The 17,201-nt window shown below is 43.3% G+C and overlaps 1 protein-coding gene across 1 annotated transcript in view; it reads left to right on the plus strand.

Moving 5' to 3' along the window:
- LOC120538220 (serine-rich adhesin for platelets-like) overlaps nucleotides 1–17,201 on the plus strand; it is a gene marked incomplete at its 3' end in the record, with an annotated part of 34,109 nt that overhangs the window by 14,540 nt on the left and 2,368 nt on the right. The window contains 1 exon segment of the mRNA XM_039767675.1: nucleotides 2–1,423. Coding sequence (XP_039623609.1) covers nucleotides 2–1,423 — 1,422 coding nt within the window.

Below are 17,201 nucleotides of genomic sequence, written 5' to 3' on the forward strand. Positions count from 1 at the left end.
TGCAAAGCACTGTCACATCAACATCGGTGACAACTGAATCAACATCATCCCCATCTACTACCGTGGCAGGTACTTCAACAACAACACTAACACAACCAACTTCATCAACTATTACTTCAACAGATGTGTCACCATCTCCAACAGTTTCAATTACTACTCCGACCACTTTGTCGACAGAGAGCACAGTGCTAAGTACAATCAGTTCGTCTACCACTGCATCCATTGCAGTGCCAAGTACAACTACATCAGCTTCACCCAGTACATCTACTACTGTTGAAAGTACTGTCTCCTCAGCAACAGTGACAACTGTTTCAGCTCCATTACCAACCAGTAGCAGTTCAAGCACTTCAACAACAGTTCCGGCAACATCAGTTTCATCAACCTCGAGTGCTGCACCACAGACATCTCAAGCACCATCAACCTCCACTTCAGCAATATCTACTACAGAGGCAGCTGAGCAAAGTACAAGCTTTTCTTCTTTGTCAACTTCGTCAACATCTATAACACCCATTTCAACAGCAAGCTCCAGTCCATCTACGACTGCGCAAAGCACTGTCACATCAACATCGGTGACAACTGAATCAACATCATCCCCATCTACTACCGTGGCAGGTACTTCAACAACAACACTAACACAACCAACTTCATCAACTATTACTTCAACAGATGTGTCACCATCTCCAACAGTTTCAATTACTACTCCGACCACTTTGTCGACAGAGAGCACAGTGCTAAGTACAATCAGTTCGTCTACCACTGCATCCATTGCAGTGCCAAGTACAACTACATCAGCTTCACCCAGTACATCTACTACTGTTGAAAATACTGTCTCCTCAGCAACAGTGACAACTGTTTCAGCTCCATTACCAACCAGTAGCAGTTCAAGCACTTCAACAACAGTTCCGGCAACATCAGTTTCATCAACCTCGAGTGCTGCACCACAGACATCTCAAGCACCATCAACCTCCACTTCAGCAATATCTACTACAGAGGCAGCTGAGCAAAGTACAAGCTTTTCTTCTTTGTCAACTTCGTCAACATCTATAACACCCATTTCAACAGCAAGCTCCAGTCCATCTACGACTGCGCAAAGCACTGTCACATCAACATCGGTGACAACTGAATCAACATCATCCCCATCTACTACCGTGGCAGGTACTTCAACAACAACACTAACACAACCAACTTCATCAACTATTACTTCAACAGATGTGTCACCATCTCCAACAGTTTCAATTACTACTCCGACCACTTTGTCGACAGAGAGCACAGTGCTAAGTACAATCAGTTCGTCTACCACTGCATCCATTGCAGTGCCAAGTACAACGACATCAGCTTCACCCAGTACATCTACTACTGTTGAAAGTACTGTCTCCTCAGCAACAGTGACAACTGTTTCAGATCCATTACCAACCAGTAGCAGTTCAAGCACTTCAACAACAGTTCCGGCAACATTAGTTTCATCAACCTCGAGTGCTGCACCACAGACATCTCAAGCACCATCAACCTCCAATTCAGCAATATCTACTACAGAAGCAGCTGAGCAAAGTACAAGCTCTTCTTCTGTGACAACTTCGTCAACATCTTCAACACCCATTTCAACTGCAAGCTCCAGTACATCTGCAAATGCAAACCACTGTCACAGAAACATCAGTGACAATTGAATCAACGTCATCCCCATCTACTACCGTGGCAGGTCCTTCAACAACAACACAAACACAACCAACTTCATCTACTATAACTTCAACAGATGTGTTACCATCTCCAGCAGTTTCAATTACTACTCTGAACACTTTGTCGACAGAGAGCACAGAGCTAAGTACAATCAGTTCGTCTACCACTGCATCCATTGCAGTGCCAAGTACAACTACATCAGCTTCACCCAGTACATCTACTACTGTTGAAAGTACTGTCTCCTCAGCAACAGTGACAACTGTTTCAGCTCCATTACCAACCAGTAGCAGTTCAAGCACTTCAACAACAGTTCCGGCAACATCAGTTTCATCAACCTCGAGTGCTGCACCACAGACATCTCAAGCACCATCAACCTCCAATTCAGCAATATCTACTACAGAAGCAGCTGAGCAAAGTACAAGCTCTTCTTTTGTGACAACTTCGTCAACATCTATAACACCCATTTCAACAGCAAGCTCCAGTCCATCTACGACTGCGCAAAGCACTGTCACATCAACATCGGTGACAACTGAATCAACATCATCCCCATCTACTACCGTGGCAGGTACTTCAACAACAACACTAACACAACCAACTTCATCAACTATTACTTCAACAGATGTGTCACCATCTCCAACAGTTTCAATTACTACTCCGACCACTTTGTCGACAGAGAGCACAGTGCTAAGTACAATCAGTTCGTCTACCACTGCATCCATTGCAGTGCCAAGTACAACTACATCAGCTTCACCCAGTACATCTACTACTGTTGAAAGTACTGTCTCCTCAGCAACAGTGACAACTGTTTCAGCTCCATTACCAACCAGTAGCAGTTCAAGCACTTCAACAACAGTTCCGGCAACATCAGTTTCATCAACCTCGAGTGCTGCACCACAGACATCTCAAGCACCATCAACCTCCAATTCAGCAATATCTACTACAGAAGCAGCTGAGCAAAGTACAAGCTCTTCTTCTGTGACAACTACGTCAACATCTTCAATACCCATTTCAACTGCAAGCTCCAGTACATCTGCAAATGCACAAACCACTGTCACAGAAACATCAGTGACAATTGAATCAACGTCATCCCCATCTACTACCGTGGCAGGTCCTTCAACAACAACACAAACACAACCAACTTCATCTACTATAACTTCAACAGATGTGTTACCATCTCCAGCAGTTTCAATTACTACTCTGAACGCTTTGTCGACAGAGAGCACAGAGCTAAGTACAATCAGTTCGTCTACCACTGCATCCATTGCAGTGCCAAGTACAACTACATCAGCTTCACCCAGTACATCTACTATTGTTGAAAGTACTGTCTCCTCCACAACAGTAACAACTGTTTCAGAACCATCACCAACCAGTAGCAGATCAAGCACTTCAACTGCAGCTCCGGCAACATCAGTTTCATCAACCTCGAGTGCTGCACCACAGACATCTCAAGCACCATCAACCTCCACTTCAGCAATATCTACTACAGAGGCAGCTGAGCAAAGTACAAGCTTTTCTTCTTTGTCAACTTCATCAACATCTATAACACCCATTTCAACAGCAAGCTCCAGTCCATCTACGACTGCGCAAAGCACTGTCACATCAACATCGGTGACAACTGAATCAACATCATCCCCATCTACTACCGTGGCAGGTACTTCAACAACAACACTAACACAACCAACTTCATCAACTATGACTTCAACAGATGTGTCACCATCTCCAGCAGTTTCAATTACTACTCTGACCACTTTGTCGACAGAGAGCACAGTGCTAAGTACAATCAGTTCGTCTACCACTGCATCCATTGCAGTGCCAAGTACAACTACATCAGCTTCACCCAGTACATCTACTACTGTTGAAAGTACTGTCTCCTCAGCAACAGTGACAACTGTTTCAGCTCCATTACCAACCAGTAGCAGTTCAAGCACTTCAACAACAGTTCCGGCAACATCAGTTTCATCAACCTCGAGTGCTGCACCACAGACATCTCAAGCACCATCAACCTCCACTTCAGCAATATCTACTACAGAGGCAGCTGAGCAAAGTACAAGCTTTTCTTCTTTGTCAACTTCGTCAACATCTATAACACCCATTTCAACAGCAAGCTCCAGTCCATCTACGACTGCGCAAAGCACTGTCACATCAACATCGGTGACAACTGAATCAACATCATCCCCATCTACTACCGTGGCAGGTACTTCAACAACAACACTAACACAACCAACTTCATCAACTATTACTTCAACAGATGTGTCACCATCTCCAACAGTTTCAATTACTACTCCGACCACTTTGTCGACAGAGAGCACAGTGCTAAGTACAATCAGTTCGTCTACCACTGCATCCATTGCAGTGCCAAGTACAACTACATCAGCTTCACCCAGTACATCTACTACTGTTGAAAGTACTGTCTCCTCAGCAACAGTGACAACTGTTTCAGCTCCATTACCAACCAGTAGCAGTTCAAGCACTTCAACAACAGTTCCGGCAACATCAGTTTCATCAACCTCGAGTGCTGCACCACAGACATCTCAAGCACCATCAACCTCCACTTCAGCAATATCTACTACAGAGGCAGCTGAGCAAAGTACAAGCTTTTCTTCTTTGTCAACTTCGTCAACATCTATAACACCCATTTCAACAGCAAGCTCCAGTCCATCTACGACTGCAAAGCACTGTCACATCAACATCGGTGACAACTGAATCAACATCATCCCCATCTACTACCGTGGCAGGTACTTCAACAACAACACTAACACAACCAACTTCATCAACTATTACTTCAACAGATGTGTCACCATCTCCAACAGTTTCAATTACTACTCCGACCACTTTGTCGACAGAGAGCACAGTGCTAAGTACAATCAGTTCGTCTACCACTGCATCCATTGCAGTGCCAAGTACAACTACATCAGCTTCACCCAGTACATCTACTACTGTTGAAAATACTGTCTCCTCAGCAACAGTGACAACTGTTTCAGCTCCATTACCAACCAGTAGCAGTTCAAGCACTTCAACAACAGTTCCGGCAACATCAGTTTCATCAACCTCGAGTGCTGCACCACAGACATCTCAAGCACCATCAACCTCCACTTCAGCAATATCTACTACAGAGGCAGCTGAGCAAAGTACAAGCTTTTCTTCTTTGTCAACTTCGTCAACATCTATAACACCCATTTCAACAGCAAGCTCCAGTCCATCTACGACTGCGCAAAGCACTGTCACATCAACATCGGTGACAACTGAATCAACATCATCCCCATCTACTACCGTGGCAGGTACTTCAACAACAACACTAACACAACCAACTTCATCAACTATTACTTCAACAGATGTGTCACCATCTCCAACAGTTTCAATTACTACTCCGACCACTTTGTCGACAGAGAGCACAGTGCTAAGTACAATCAGTTCGTCTACCACTGCATCCATTGCAGTGCCAAGTACAACGACATCAGCTTCACCCAGTACATCTACTACTGTTGAAAGTACTGTCTCCTCAGCAACAGTGACAACTGTTTCAGATCCATTACCAACCAGTAGCAGTTCAAGCACTTCAACAACAGTTCCGGCAACATTAGTTTCATCAACCTCGAGTGCTGCACCACAGACATCTCAAGCACCATCAACCTCCAATTCAGCAATATCTACTACAGAAGCAGCTGAGCAAAGTACAAGCTCTTCTTCTGTGACAACTACGTCAACATCTTCAATACCCATTTCAACTGCAAGCTCCAGTACATCTCCAAATGCACAAACCACTGTCACAGAAACATCAGTGACAACTGAATCAACGTCATCCCCATCTACTACCGTGGCAGGTCCTTCAACAACAACACAAACACAACCAACTTCATCTACTATTACTTCAACAGATGTGTCACCATCTCCAACAGTTTCAATTACTACTCCGACCAGTTTGTCGACAGAGAGCACAGTGCTAAGTACAATCAGTTCGTCTACCACTGCATCCATTGCAGTGCCAAGTACAACTACATCAGCTTCACCCAGTACATCTACTACTGTTGAAAGTACTGTCTCCTCAGCAACAGTGACAACTGTTTCAGCTCCATTACCAACCAGTAGCAGTTCAAGCACTTCAACAACAGTTCCGGTAACATCAGTTTCATCAACCTCGAGTGCTGCACCACAGACGTCTCAAGCACCATCAACCTCCACTTCAGCAATATCTACTACAGAGGCAGCTGAGCAAAGTACAAGCTTTTCTTCTTTGTCAACTTCGTCAACATCTATAACACCCATTTCAACAGCAAGCTCCAGTCTATCTACGACTGCGCAAAGCACTGTCACATCAACATCGGTGACAACTGAATCAACATCATCCCCATCTACTACCGTGGCAGGTACTTCAACAACAACACTAACACAACCAACTTCATCAACTATTACTTCAACAGATGTGTCACCATCTCCAACAGTTTCAATTACTACTCCGACCACTTTGTCGACAGAGAGCACAGTGCTAAGTACAATCAGTTCGTCTACCACTGCATCCATTGCAGTGCCAAGTACAACGACATCAGCTTCACCCAGTACATCTACTACTGTTGAAAGTACTGTCTCCTCAGCAACAGTGACAACTGTTTCAGATCCATTACCAACCAGTAGCAGTTCAAGCACTTCAACAACAGTTCCGGCAACATCAGTTTCATCAACCTCGAGTGCTGCACCACAGACATCTCAAGCACCATCAACCTCCAATTCAGCAATATCTACTACAGAAGCAGCTGAGCAAAGTACAAGCTCTTCTTCTGTGACAACTACGTCAACATCTTCAATACCCATTTCAACTGCAAGCTCCAGTACATCTCCAAATGCACAAACCACTGTCACAGAAACATCAGTGACAACTGAATCAACGTCATCCCCATCTACTACCGTGGCAGGTCCTTCAACAACAACACAAACACAACCAACTTCATCTACTATTACTTCAACAGATGTGTCACCATCTCCAACAGTTTCAATTACTACTCCGACCAGTTTGTCGACAGAGAGCACAGTGCTAAGTACAATCAGTTCGTCTACCACTGCATCCATTGCAGTGCCAAGTACAACTACATCAGCTTCACCCAGTACATCTACTACTGTTGAAAGTACTGTCTCCTCAGCAACAGTGACAACTGTTTCAGCTCCATTACCAACCAGTAGCAGTTCAAGCACTTCAACAACAGTTCCGGCAACATCAGTTTCATCAACCTCGAGTGCTGCACCACAGACATCTCAAGCACCATCAACCTCCACTTCAGCAATATCTACTACAGAGGCAGCTGAGCAAAGTACAAGCTTTTCTTCTTTGTCAACTTCGTCAACATCTATAACACCCATTTCAACAGCAAGCTCCAGTCCATCTACGACTGCAAAGCACTGTCACATCAACATCGGTGACAACTGAATCAACATCATCCCCATCTACTACCGTGGCAGGTAGTTTAACAACAACACTAACACAACCAACTTCATCAACTATTACTTCAACAGATGTGTCACCATCTCCAACAGTTTCAATTACTACTCCGACCACTTTGTCGACAGAGAGCACAGTGCTAAGTACAATCAGTTCGTCTACCACTGCATCCATTGCAGTGCCAAGTACAACGACATCAGCTTCACCCAGTACATCTACTACTGTTGAAAGTACTGTCTCCTCAGCAACAGTGACAACTGTTTCAGCTCCATTACCAACCAGTAGCAGTTCAAGCACTTCAACAACAGTTCTGGCAACATCAGTTTCATCAACCTCGAGTGCTGCACCACAGACATCTCAAGCACCATCAACCTCCACTTCAGCAATATCTACTACAGAGGCAGCTGAGCAAAGTACAAGCTTTTCTTCTTTGTCAACTTCGTCAACATCTATAACACCCATTTCAACAGCAAGCTCCAGTCCATCTACGACTGCAAAGCACTGTCACATCAACATCGGTGACAACTGAATCAACATCATCCCCATCTACTACCGTGGCAGGTACTTCAACAACAACACTAACACAACCAACTTCATCAACTATTACTTCAACAGATGTGTCACCATCTCCAACAGTTTCAATTACTACTCCGACCACTTTGTCGACAGAGAGCACAGTGCTAAGTACAATCAGTTCGTCTACCACTGCATCCATTGCAGTGCCAAGTACAACTACATCAGCTTCACCCAGTACATCTACTACTGTTGAAAGTACTGTCTCCTCAGCAACAGTGACAACTGTTTCAGCTCCATTACCAACCAGTAGCAGTTCAAGCACTTCAACAACAGTTCCGGCAACATCAGTTTCATCAACCTCGAGTGCTGCACCACAGACATCTCAAGCACCATCAACCTCCACTTCAGCAATATCTACTACAGAGGCAGCTGAGCAAAGTACAAGCTTTTCTTCTTTGTCAACTTCGTCAACATCTATAACACCCATTTCAACAGCAAGCTCCAGTCCATCTACGACTGCGCAAAGCACTGTCACATCAACATCGGTGACAACTGAATCAACATCATCCCCATCTACTACCGTGGCAGGTACTTCAACAACAACACTAACACAACCAACTTCATCAACTATTACTTCAACAGATGTGTCACCATCTCCAACAGTTTCAATTACTACTCTGAACGCTTTGTCGACAGAGAGCACAGAGCTAAGTACAATCAGTTCGTCTACCACTGCATCCAATGCAGTGCCAAGTACAACTACATCAGCTTCACCCAGTACATCTACTATTGTTGAAAGTACTGTCTCCTCCACAACAGTAACAACTGTTTCAGAACCATCACCAACCAGTAGCAGATCAAGCACTTCAACTGCAGCTCCGGCAACATCAGTTTCATCAACCTCGAGTGCTGCACCACAGACATCTCAAGCACCATCAACCTCCACTTCAGCAATATCTACTACAGAGGCAGCTGAGCAAAGTACAAGCTTTTCTTCTTTGTCAACTTCGTCAACATCTATAACACCCATTTCAACAGCAAGCTCCAGTCCATCTACGACTGACTGCAAAGCACTGTCACATCAACATCGGTGACAACTGAATCAACATCATCCCCATCTACTACCGTGGCAGGTACTTCAACAACAACACTAACACAACCAACTTCATCAACTATTACTTCAACAGATGTGTCACCATCTCCACAGTTTCAATTACTACTCGACCACTTTGTCGACAGAGAGCACAGTGCTAAGTACAATCAGTTCGTCTACCACTGCATCCATTGCAGTGCCAAGTACAACTACATCAGCTTCACCCAGTACATCTACTACTGTTGAAAGTACTGTCTCCTCAGCAACAGTGACAACTGTTTCAGCTCCATTACCAACCAGTAGCAGTTCAAGCACTTCAACAACAGTTCCGGCAACATCAGTTTCATCAACCTCGAGTGCTGCACCACAGACATCTCAAGCACCATCAACCTCCACTTCAGCAATATCTACTACAGAGGCAGCTGAGCAAAGTACAAGCTTTTCTTCTTTGTCAACTTCGTCAACATCTATAACACCCATTTCAACAGCAAGCTCCAGTCCATCTACGACTGCGCAAAGCACTGTCACATCAACATCGGTGACAACTGAATCAACATCATCCCCATCTACTACCGTGGCAGGTACTTCAACAACAACACTAACACAACCAACTTCATCAACTATTACTTCAACAGATGTGTCACCATCTCCAACAGTTTCAATTACTCCTCCGACCACTTTGTCGACAGAGAGCACAGTGCTAAGTACAATCAGTTCGTCTACCACTGCATCCATTGCAGTGCCAAGTACAACTACATCAGCTTCACCCAGTACATCTACTACTGTTGAAAGTACTGTCTCCTCAGCAACAGTGACAACTGTTTCAGCTCCATTACCAACCAGTAGCAGTTCAAGCACTTCAACAACAGTTCCGGCAACATCAGTTTCATCAACCTCGAGTGCTGCACCACAGACATCTCAAGCACCATCAACCTCCACTTCAGCAATATCTACTACAGAGGCAGCTGAGCAAAGTACAAGCTTTTCTTCTTTGTCAACTTCGTCAACATCTATAACACCCATTTCAACAGCAAGCTCCAGTCCATCTACGACTCCGCAAAGCACTGTTACATCAACATCGGTGACAACTGAATCAACATCATCCCCATCTACTACCGTGGCAGGTCCTTCAACAACAACACAAACACAACCAACTTCATCTACTATTACTTCAACAGATGTGTCACCATCTCCAACAGTTTCAATTACTACTCCGACCACTTTGTCAACAGAGAGCACAGTGCTAAGTACAATCAGTTCGTCTACCACTGCATCCATTGCAGTGCCAAGTACAACGACATCAGCTTCACCCAGTACATCTACTACTGTTGAAAGTACTGTCTCCTCAGCAACAGTGACAACTGTTTCAGATCCATTACCAACCAGTAGCAGTTCAAGCACTTCAACAACAGTTCCGGCAACATCAGTTTCATCAACCTCGAGTGCTGCACCACAGACATCTCAAGCACCATCAACCTCCAATTCAGCAATATCTACTACAGAAGCAGCTGAGCAAAGTACAAGCTCTTCTTCTGTGACAACTACGTCAACATCTTCAATACCCATTTCAACTGCAAGCTCCAGTACATCTCCAAATGCACAAACCACTGTCATAGAAACATCAGTGACAACTGAATCAACGTCATCCCCATCTACTACCGTGGCAGGTCCTTCAACAACAACACAAACACAACCAACTTCATCAACTATTACTTCAACAGATGTGTCACCATCTCCAACAGTTTCAATTACTACTCCGACCACTTTGTCGACAGAGAGCACAGTGCTAAGTACAATCAGTTCGTCTACCACTGCATCCATTGCAGTGCCAAGTACAACTACATCAGCTTCACCCAGTACATCTACTACTGTTGAAAGTACTGTCTCCTCAGCAACAGTGACAACTGTTTCAGATCCATTACCAACCAGTAGCAGTTCGAGCACTTCAACAACAGTTCCGGCAACATCAGTTTCATCAACCTCGAGTGCTGCACCACAGACATCTCAAGCACCATCAACCTCCACTTCAGCAATATCTACTCCAGAAGCAGCTGAGCAAAGTACAAGCTTTTCTTCTTTGTCAACTTCGTCAACATCTATAACACCCATTTCAACAGCAAGCTCCAGTCCATCTACGATCGCAAAGCACTGTCACATCAACATCGGTGACAACTGAATCAACATCATCCCCATCTACTACCGTGGCAGGTACTTCAACAACAACACTAACACAACCAACTTCATCAACTATTACTTCAACAGATGTGTCACCATCTCCAACAGTTTCAATTACTACTCCGACCACTTTGTCGACAGAGAGCACAGTGCTAAGTACAATCAGTTGCAATTTTTTTTCAACCTCCCCCCCCACTTCACCAAAGCCCGGGAAAAATTTTTTTCCCCCCCAAAATCCTTAAAAAACCCCCCAACAGAAATTTCCCAAAACCCCTTTTTAAAACCCCCATCCGCAACACTTTCCCCCCCCCAAAATTCCCAAAAAACCCCCCCCCCCTTTTAAAACCCCCAACGCTTTAAAAAATTTTTTTTCAACCCAACAAAAAATTTTTTTTCCCCAAAAATCCACCCTCACACAAACACTCAAAACCTTACAAAGGGGAAAACAAATCATCCCCCTCTACCCCCAATTTTTAAAAACCAACCAACCTTAAAATTTTTAAAATTTTCCCCTTTAAAAAATTTCCCCCCCCTTTTTTTCAAAAAGGTTAAATCAAAAATTTTCCCCACCTTTTCAAAATCAGTTCACCCAAACCTAAAAAAGCCCCCTTTTAAAAATACAACTTTCCTAACCCCAAGCATTAACCCCAAAAAAATTCCAAAAAAATTTATCACCCAACCAAAAGCCTTTTTTTTCCCCCAAAAACCCCCTCATCATCCCTTTTTTCTTAAAAACAACCCCCTTAAAACCCTATTCTTAAAATTTGTCCCCCCAAACCCCCCCACTTTCCCCTTTCCAAAAAATGTTAAAAATTAAATCAACCCCACAACCCTGCGGCCCAAAAAAAAACAAAAAAAAACCCTTCATACTTATTAAAGGTTTTCCCCATTCCCAACGTTTCTTATACCCCGTGGGAGGCAAGGTTGAACAGTTCCCACCCCCTTTTTTCCCCCGGGAAAAACCCACACCACCATCACTACTACTTTAAAAACCCCTAAAAGTACAACTTTTTGTCCATTCAACCAAACTTCAAGCATTCAACCCGGGAACATCGTTTTTTCCCAACCCATGCCACAAAAATCAAACCATAACCTTTTACAAAACTACTGGAGCTAGCAAAAAACCCCCTTTTCACTCCCAAATTAACAATTTCAAAAAGTCCATCATCTAGCAAAAAACGCCCAAAAAAAGTACAATAAATCCTACCCCATCCAATTGGGTCCCAACAAATAAACCAAAACACAAAATTTTAAAATTTTCACAAAGGGCAAAAACCCCGCCCCCCAAAAACCCCCTTTAAAACCGGAAATTTTCAAGGTCCGAACATTCCGACACACCTAAACCCCCAATACTCTCCGTGAAAATTTTTTCCCCTTTTTTCCAACCATAAAAATTTCAGACAACCCCATCCCCCGCCCAAAACTCCTAAGGGGAAAAAAAAAATCAAACCCCCTTTAATACTACGGGGGGCCCAAACAACTTTTTTTTTTTCCCCTTTTAAAAAACAATTTCCCCCAATATCCCCCAACCCTTTGGGGAACCGCCCTTTTTAAAAACCCCCCATCCCATTCCCGGGGTTTTTTCAAAACCACAAACAAAAAACTTTTAACTTTCTAAGGGTGGGTTTTCCATTCCCCCGTTTATTCACCCCCACGTTTCCGGGGAAAAAATCAAACAGTTTGCTACCACCTCTCCAATCAACACTCCAAAACCCAAATTTAAAAATTCCTTTTTTAAATTTTTACCCCTAAACCACACCCAACTTAAAAAATTTTGCCCAAATTCACACCCCGGTGCTGACAACATCTCCCAACCCTAAACCCCCATTTCCCAAACACAAAAAACCCAAATAAACTTTCTTCGGAAAAATTTAAACCCCCTTTCAAACAATCCGCCCTTTAAAAGAAACAGTAAAAAATGTACAAGTCCCTATCCCCCCCTTTAACCTGGGGGGGCCCCAACAACAACCCAAAAAAAAAAAATTTACAAATTTTAACAATGTTCCCATTCCAAATTTAATTCACCCAAAAAGTTCCGGGGCAAGTTAAAAAAATCAGTTCGCACCACCCCTTCGGCCGCCCCTTCACAAATTCACCCGGGCACCAATTTTTTAATTTTTCTCCCCCCAACAGGCACTTTAGCCTTTTTAACCCGAGCTAAATTCCCAAAACCCCCCAAAATTTTTATCAACCTAGGGCCCACGAATCAACACCCTCAAACCCCCCATTCCAAAACCTACAAAGCACCAAAAACTTTCTTTTACAAACCTCCAACATTTAAACCATTTTTCACCCCCAGCACATGCCTTCACAAAACATCATGCAACCCTAACCATCCCCTTCACCGGGAACCTTAAAAAAAAAAACCCCCCCTTTATCAATTTTCAGATTTAAAACCAAAAGTTAACCTTCACGGGCACCGTCCAAACCCGGGGGCCCCCCATTTCCCCCATTAAATTCAGAATTCACAAACCCCCCCTTAAATCTCTTTGTGAAACTTTCCCCAAACCCCCATTCAAAAACCTTCCCCAAAAAAATTCCCAACACGTCCCAAATGGTTTTCCCCCAAAAAGGGGAAACCCCCCAAACAAAAACAAATTTTTAACCAAAAATTTTCCCTTTTTTCTTTTTAAAAACCCTTTAAAAAACACCCAAAACATTTTTTTAAAAAACATTCGGCCGATCACATCCTTACCCTTTTTCCCCCAAAACCAAAACTTCCAACAAATAAAAACCCCCTCTTAACAATTTCCCAAACCCCCCACAAACCCTCTTATAAACCTTTTTCCCCGCCCCCCTTTAAAATCACCCTCACCCCCTAAAAATTTCCCAAAAAATCCGTTTAAACCCCAATCAAAACCCTTTAGCAAACCCCTTGCCTCCCAAAGTTTCAAACTCACAAAAAACTTTTTCCCTCATCCGGGAACTCCAAGCACCCAAAAAAAATTACAATCTAAAGGGCCATAACATTTTAATTTTTTCCGCCATTTTTTTAAATTAAACCATTCACAAAACCCCCTCCATTTCAAAAACTTCATCACCCTACCAATTTTTAAAAACCCCAAAATTTTCAATTTTTCCCAACCCCTAACATTTCAAACTTTTCCCCCATTCCGGAACAAGTTTTATCAACCTTTAAAGGGGCCCGCATCCAAGAACAATCCTTCACAAAAACCCCAAAGCGGTAAATTTTCCTTAAGTAAAATTTTTTCCCCCGGCAGTCATTTATCAAATAAACAAATCCCCAAATTTTTAAAAAAATTTAACCCCCCCTTTTAAAAACAAACCCAAAAACAACCCCCTTTAAAAAAACTTCAACAGGACTTACACCCTTTTTTTGAAACCCCCCAATTTCCCCTTTCCCCAACCCGCCCCTAAAATCCAAACCCCCAGTAAAACCCCCCAACCCAAAACCATCCATTTTGGAGTCCCCACAACCCAAAAACAAACCCAAAACCCTTTTTAAACCCCAAAATGGGCCCCCAACACTTTCCCCCCTCATGTCACAAAACATCAATAAATCCCTCCCAAAAACCCCCAAAACGCAGCAAAAACACCTTTTTTTTTCCCCTTCAAAATTTAAAACCCTTTCACAACCCATCTCATTCAAACCACGGCATTTTTAAAAAAAACGGGCCCCCAATAAACCCGGGTTTAAAAAAACACAACAAACCCCCCTTTTAAACAACAACCTCCGAACACCCAGGCCCCTTTTTTCCCCCCCCCGGGAAAATTAAAAAATCCCCTTTCACCGCCCATTCACCAAAAAAACCCCCCCCAAAAAACCCCCAATTTTTTAAACTTTTCCCAAAAACTAAACAAACCCTTTTAACATCCCTTTTCCCCCCCTTTCCCCTTTCCATACCCCCCCTTTTAAAAAAACCAGGGGCCCCCCTCCCTTTGCCCCCAACGTCCAAAACAATTCCCCTACTTCAACTTAAAACTTTCCCCAACCAGTTTTGGGTTTTCCCTTCCCAAAAAAACCCCGAATTAACAACAAAACAAAAACCCCCACAAAACCCCACCCAAACCCAAATTTAAGCAATTTATAAAACCCAAAAACCCCCTTTCCCTGGGAAACCCAACATAAACCCCCTTTCACCCGCCCATTCGCCAAAAAACACTTAATTTACACGGGCCCCCAATAAAACATTTAAAAATTTTTTCCCCGACTTTCCCCCTTTTAACCCAAAAACCCCATCAATTAAAAGTTGGGCCAACCCCATTTTTAAACAACCCTTCACGGGAACCCCCAAAAATCACCAAAAACCCAAAAACAGTAAAAACACTTTTTTCCCCCTTTAAAACCCCTTTTTGCACAGGCTCTCCAAATCCCCCCCAAAAAACAAACACTAAAACACAACCAAAAACCCCCCGGGCTTCCAAAAACCTAACACTAACCCCATTAAAACAACAGGGCACCTTCCAAAGAAAAATTCCCTTTTTCCCAAAAACAATTTCCCCCTTCCTGGGCCCCCCGCCCAAATAACACCCCATCAACTTAAAGGGGCCTTCCCCTTTAACCCCCCGAACCCCCCCAACCCCAATTCAAAAAACCATTTTCCCAAAATTTAAAACAACCCCTTTTCCCCCCTTTTTAAACCCAAAAACCCCTTAATACTTTCCCCCCCCAAAATTTAGCCCCCTACAACTTTCCCTTCAACCTAATTAAAAATTTTAAAAATTTCCTCGGGCCGTAAACCTTTACTCCATTAAAAATGGAAAAAACCCCACAAACCCTCCTTTTTCAACCCAAAAAACCCCAACCAAGGCCTTCCCCCAAAAAATTCACCAACGTAAATTTACACCCCAAAACCCCCTTTTTTTAACCAAACCCAACCAAATCAAAAACTTAAAGAAAATTCACCCTCAACTTTAAAAACTTTTCCCCCGGGGGGAACCCCCAAAACAACCAAATTTTCCCCAAAGGTTTCAAAATCCAAATTTTTTTCCCCATTTTAAAAGGGAAACAATCAACCCCCTTCAAATCATCAAAGCCAAAAAAAAAGCTTTTTTTCCCCCTAATTTAAAGCTTTTCCCCGGCCCCTCCCCTCCATCCCAAAAAAACCACGATAAGCAAAACAACCCCCCTTTTAACCCCCCTTCCCCCAAAAAAACCCCCATCCCCCAAAATTCACAAACAGGGGAAATCGCCCCCCCCTTTTTACCCATCCCAAAACAACAAAGGCCCCCCACATTCTCAAAGGTTTCCACAACCAAAAACCACACTTTTAAAACCTCTAAAACAAAACCCTTTTTCCCCAAACCCCCTTTCCCAAAAAAAACCAACCCCGTCATTTTTACCCCAAATTGCCCCTTCAAAAATCGTCCCTACCAACCAGCGGGCCCCCAAAAAAAAAATTCCCCTCATTTTAAACCCTTTAAACCCCCAGCCCTCAACTTTTCCCAAAACCAAAAACAGGGAAAAACCTTTTACACTCCCCCTCCACCCAAACAACCAACCCCCCTCCCTTTTAAAAAAATTCCCCAAACATACAAAACCCTTTTTTTTTACAAAGCAATTTTTAAAAACAAACCCAACCCCTTTTTTCAAAAAACACCCCCATCAACTTTTCCCCCTAACAAAGGGAAAACCCTTCACCGGGGAAATTTTAAACCCTACCAACCAACAAAACCCCCTTTTTCCAAAATTTTAAATTTTTCCCCCCCCCAAAAACACCCCTTTTTTTAAAAAGGAAGCCTTTAACAAATTCCACAAAGCCCAGCAGTTTAAAACCCTCGTCCCCGAATCTTTGAAATTTCCCCCCAACCCCGAATTCAAAAACCCTAAGAAAACGTTTTTTCCCCCCCTTTTTTTCCCCCCAAAAAACCCCGAACCCAACCCTCATCTCATTCCCAAAAAAGGGGGGGAAAACCTTTTTCTCCCACCCTGGGGCAAACCCTAACAACCCCTTTCCCCCCTATCCCCCCCCCCCATTTCCCCCATTACACACCTTTTCCCCCCCGGGGGTTTTTTAAATTTTCCAACCAACTTCAAAAACCCCTTCAAAAATTTACATTCATTTTAAACCCTTTTCACAAGGCCCTTTTAAAAATACCCCCCACAATTTTGGGGCCCAAAATCGCTTTTCTTTTTCATTTACTTAAAACCCTTTAACCCCCCTAACCCCCCCCAAAACCCCAACCCCCAAAAAAAAAAATCCCCACCCCACTTTTTTTCCCCCCAAAAAACAACCCCCTTTTAACTTTCACAATTTCCCCTAAAAAAACAAAACATTTCCCTTTTTCCCGGAAAACAAAACAATTTCCTCCCATTCTCAATTTGGGGCCCTCCCAACATTAATTTAAAACCCG

Source organism: Polypterus senegalus, chromosome 10, assembly GCF_016835505.1.
Source record: "Polypterus senegalus isolate Bchr_013 chromosome 10, ASM1683550v1, whole genome shotgun sequence".
Taxonomy (NCBI): domain Eukaryota; kingdom Metazoa; phylum Chordata; class Cladistia; order Polypteriformes; family Polypteridae; genus Polypterus; species Polypterus senegalus.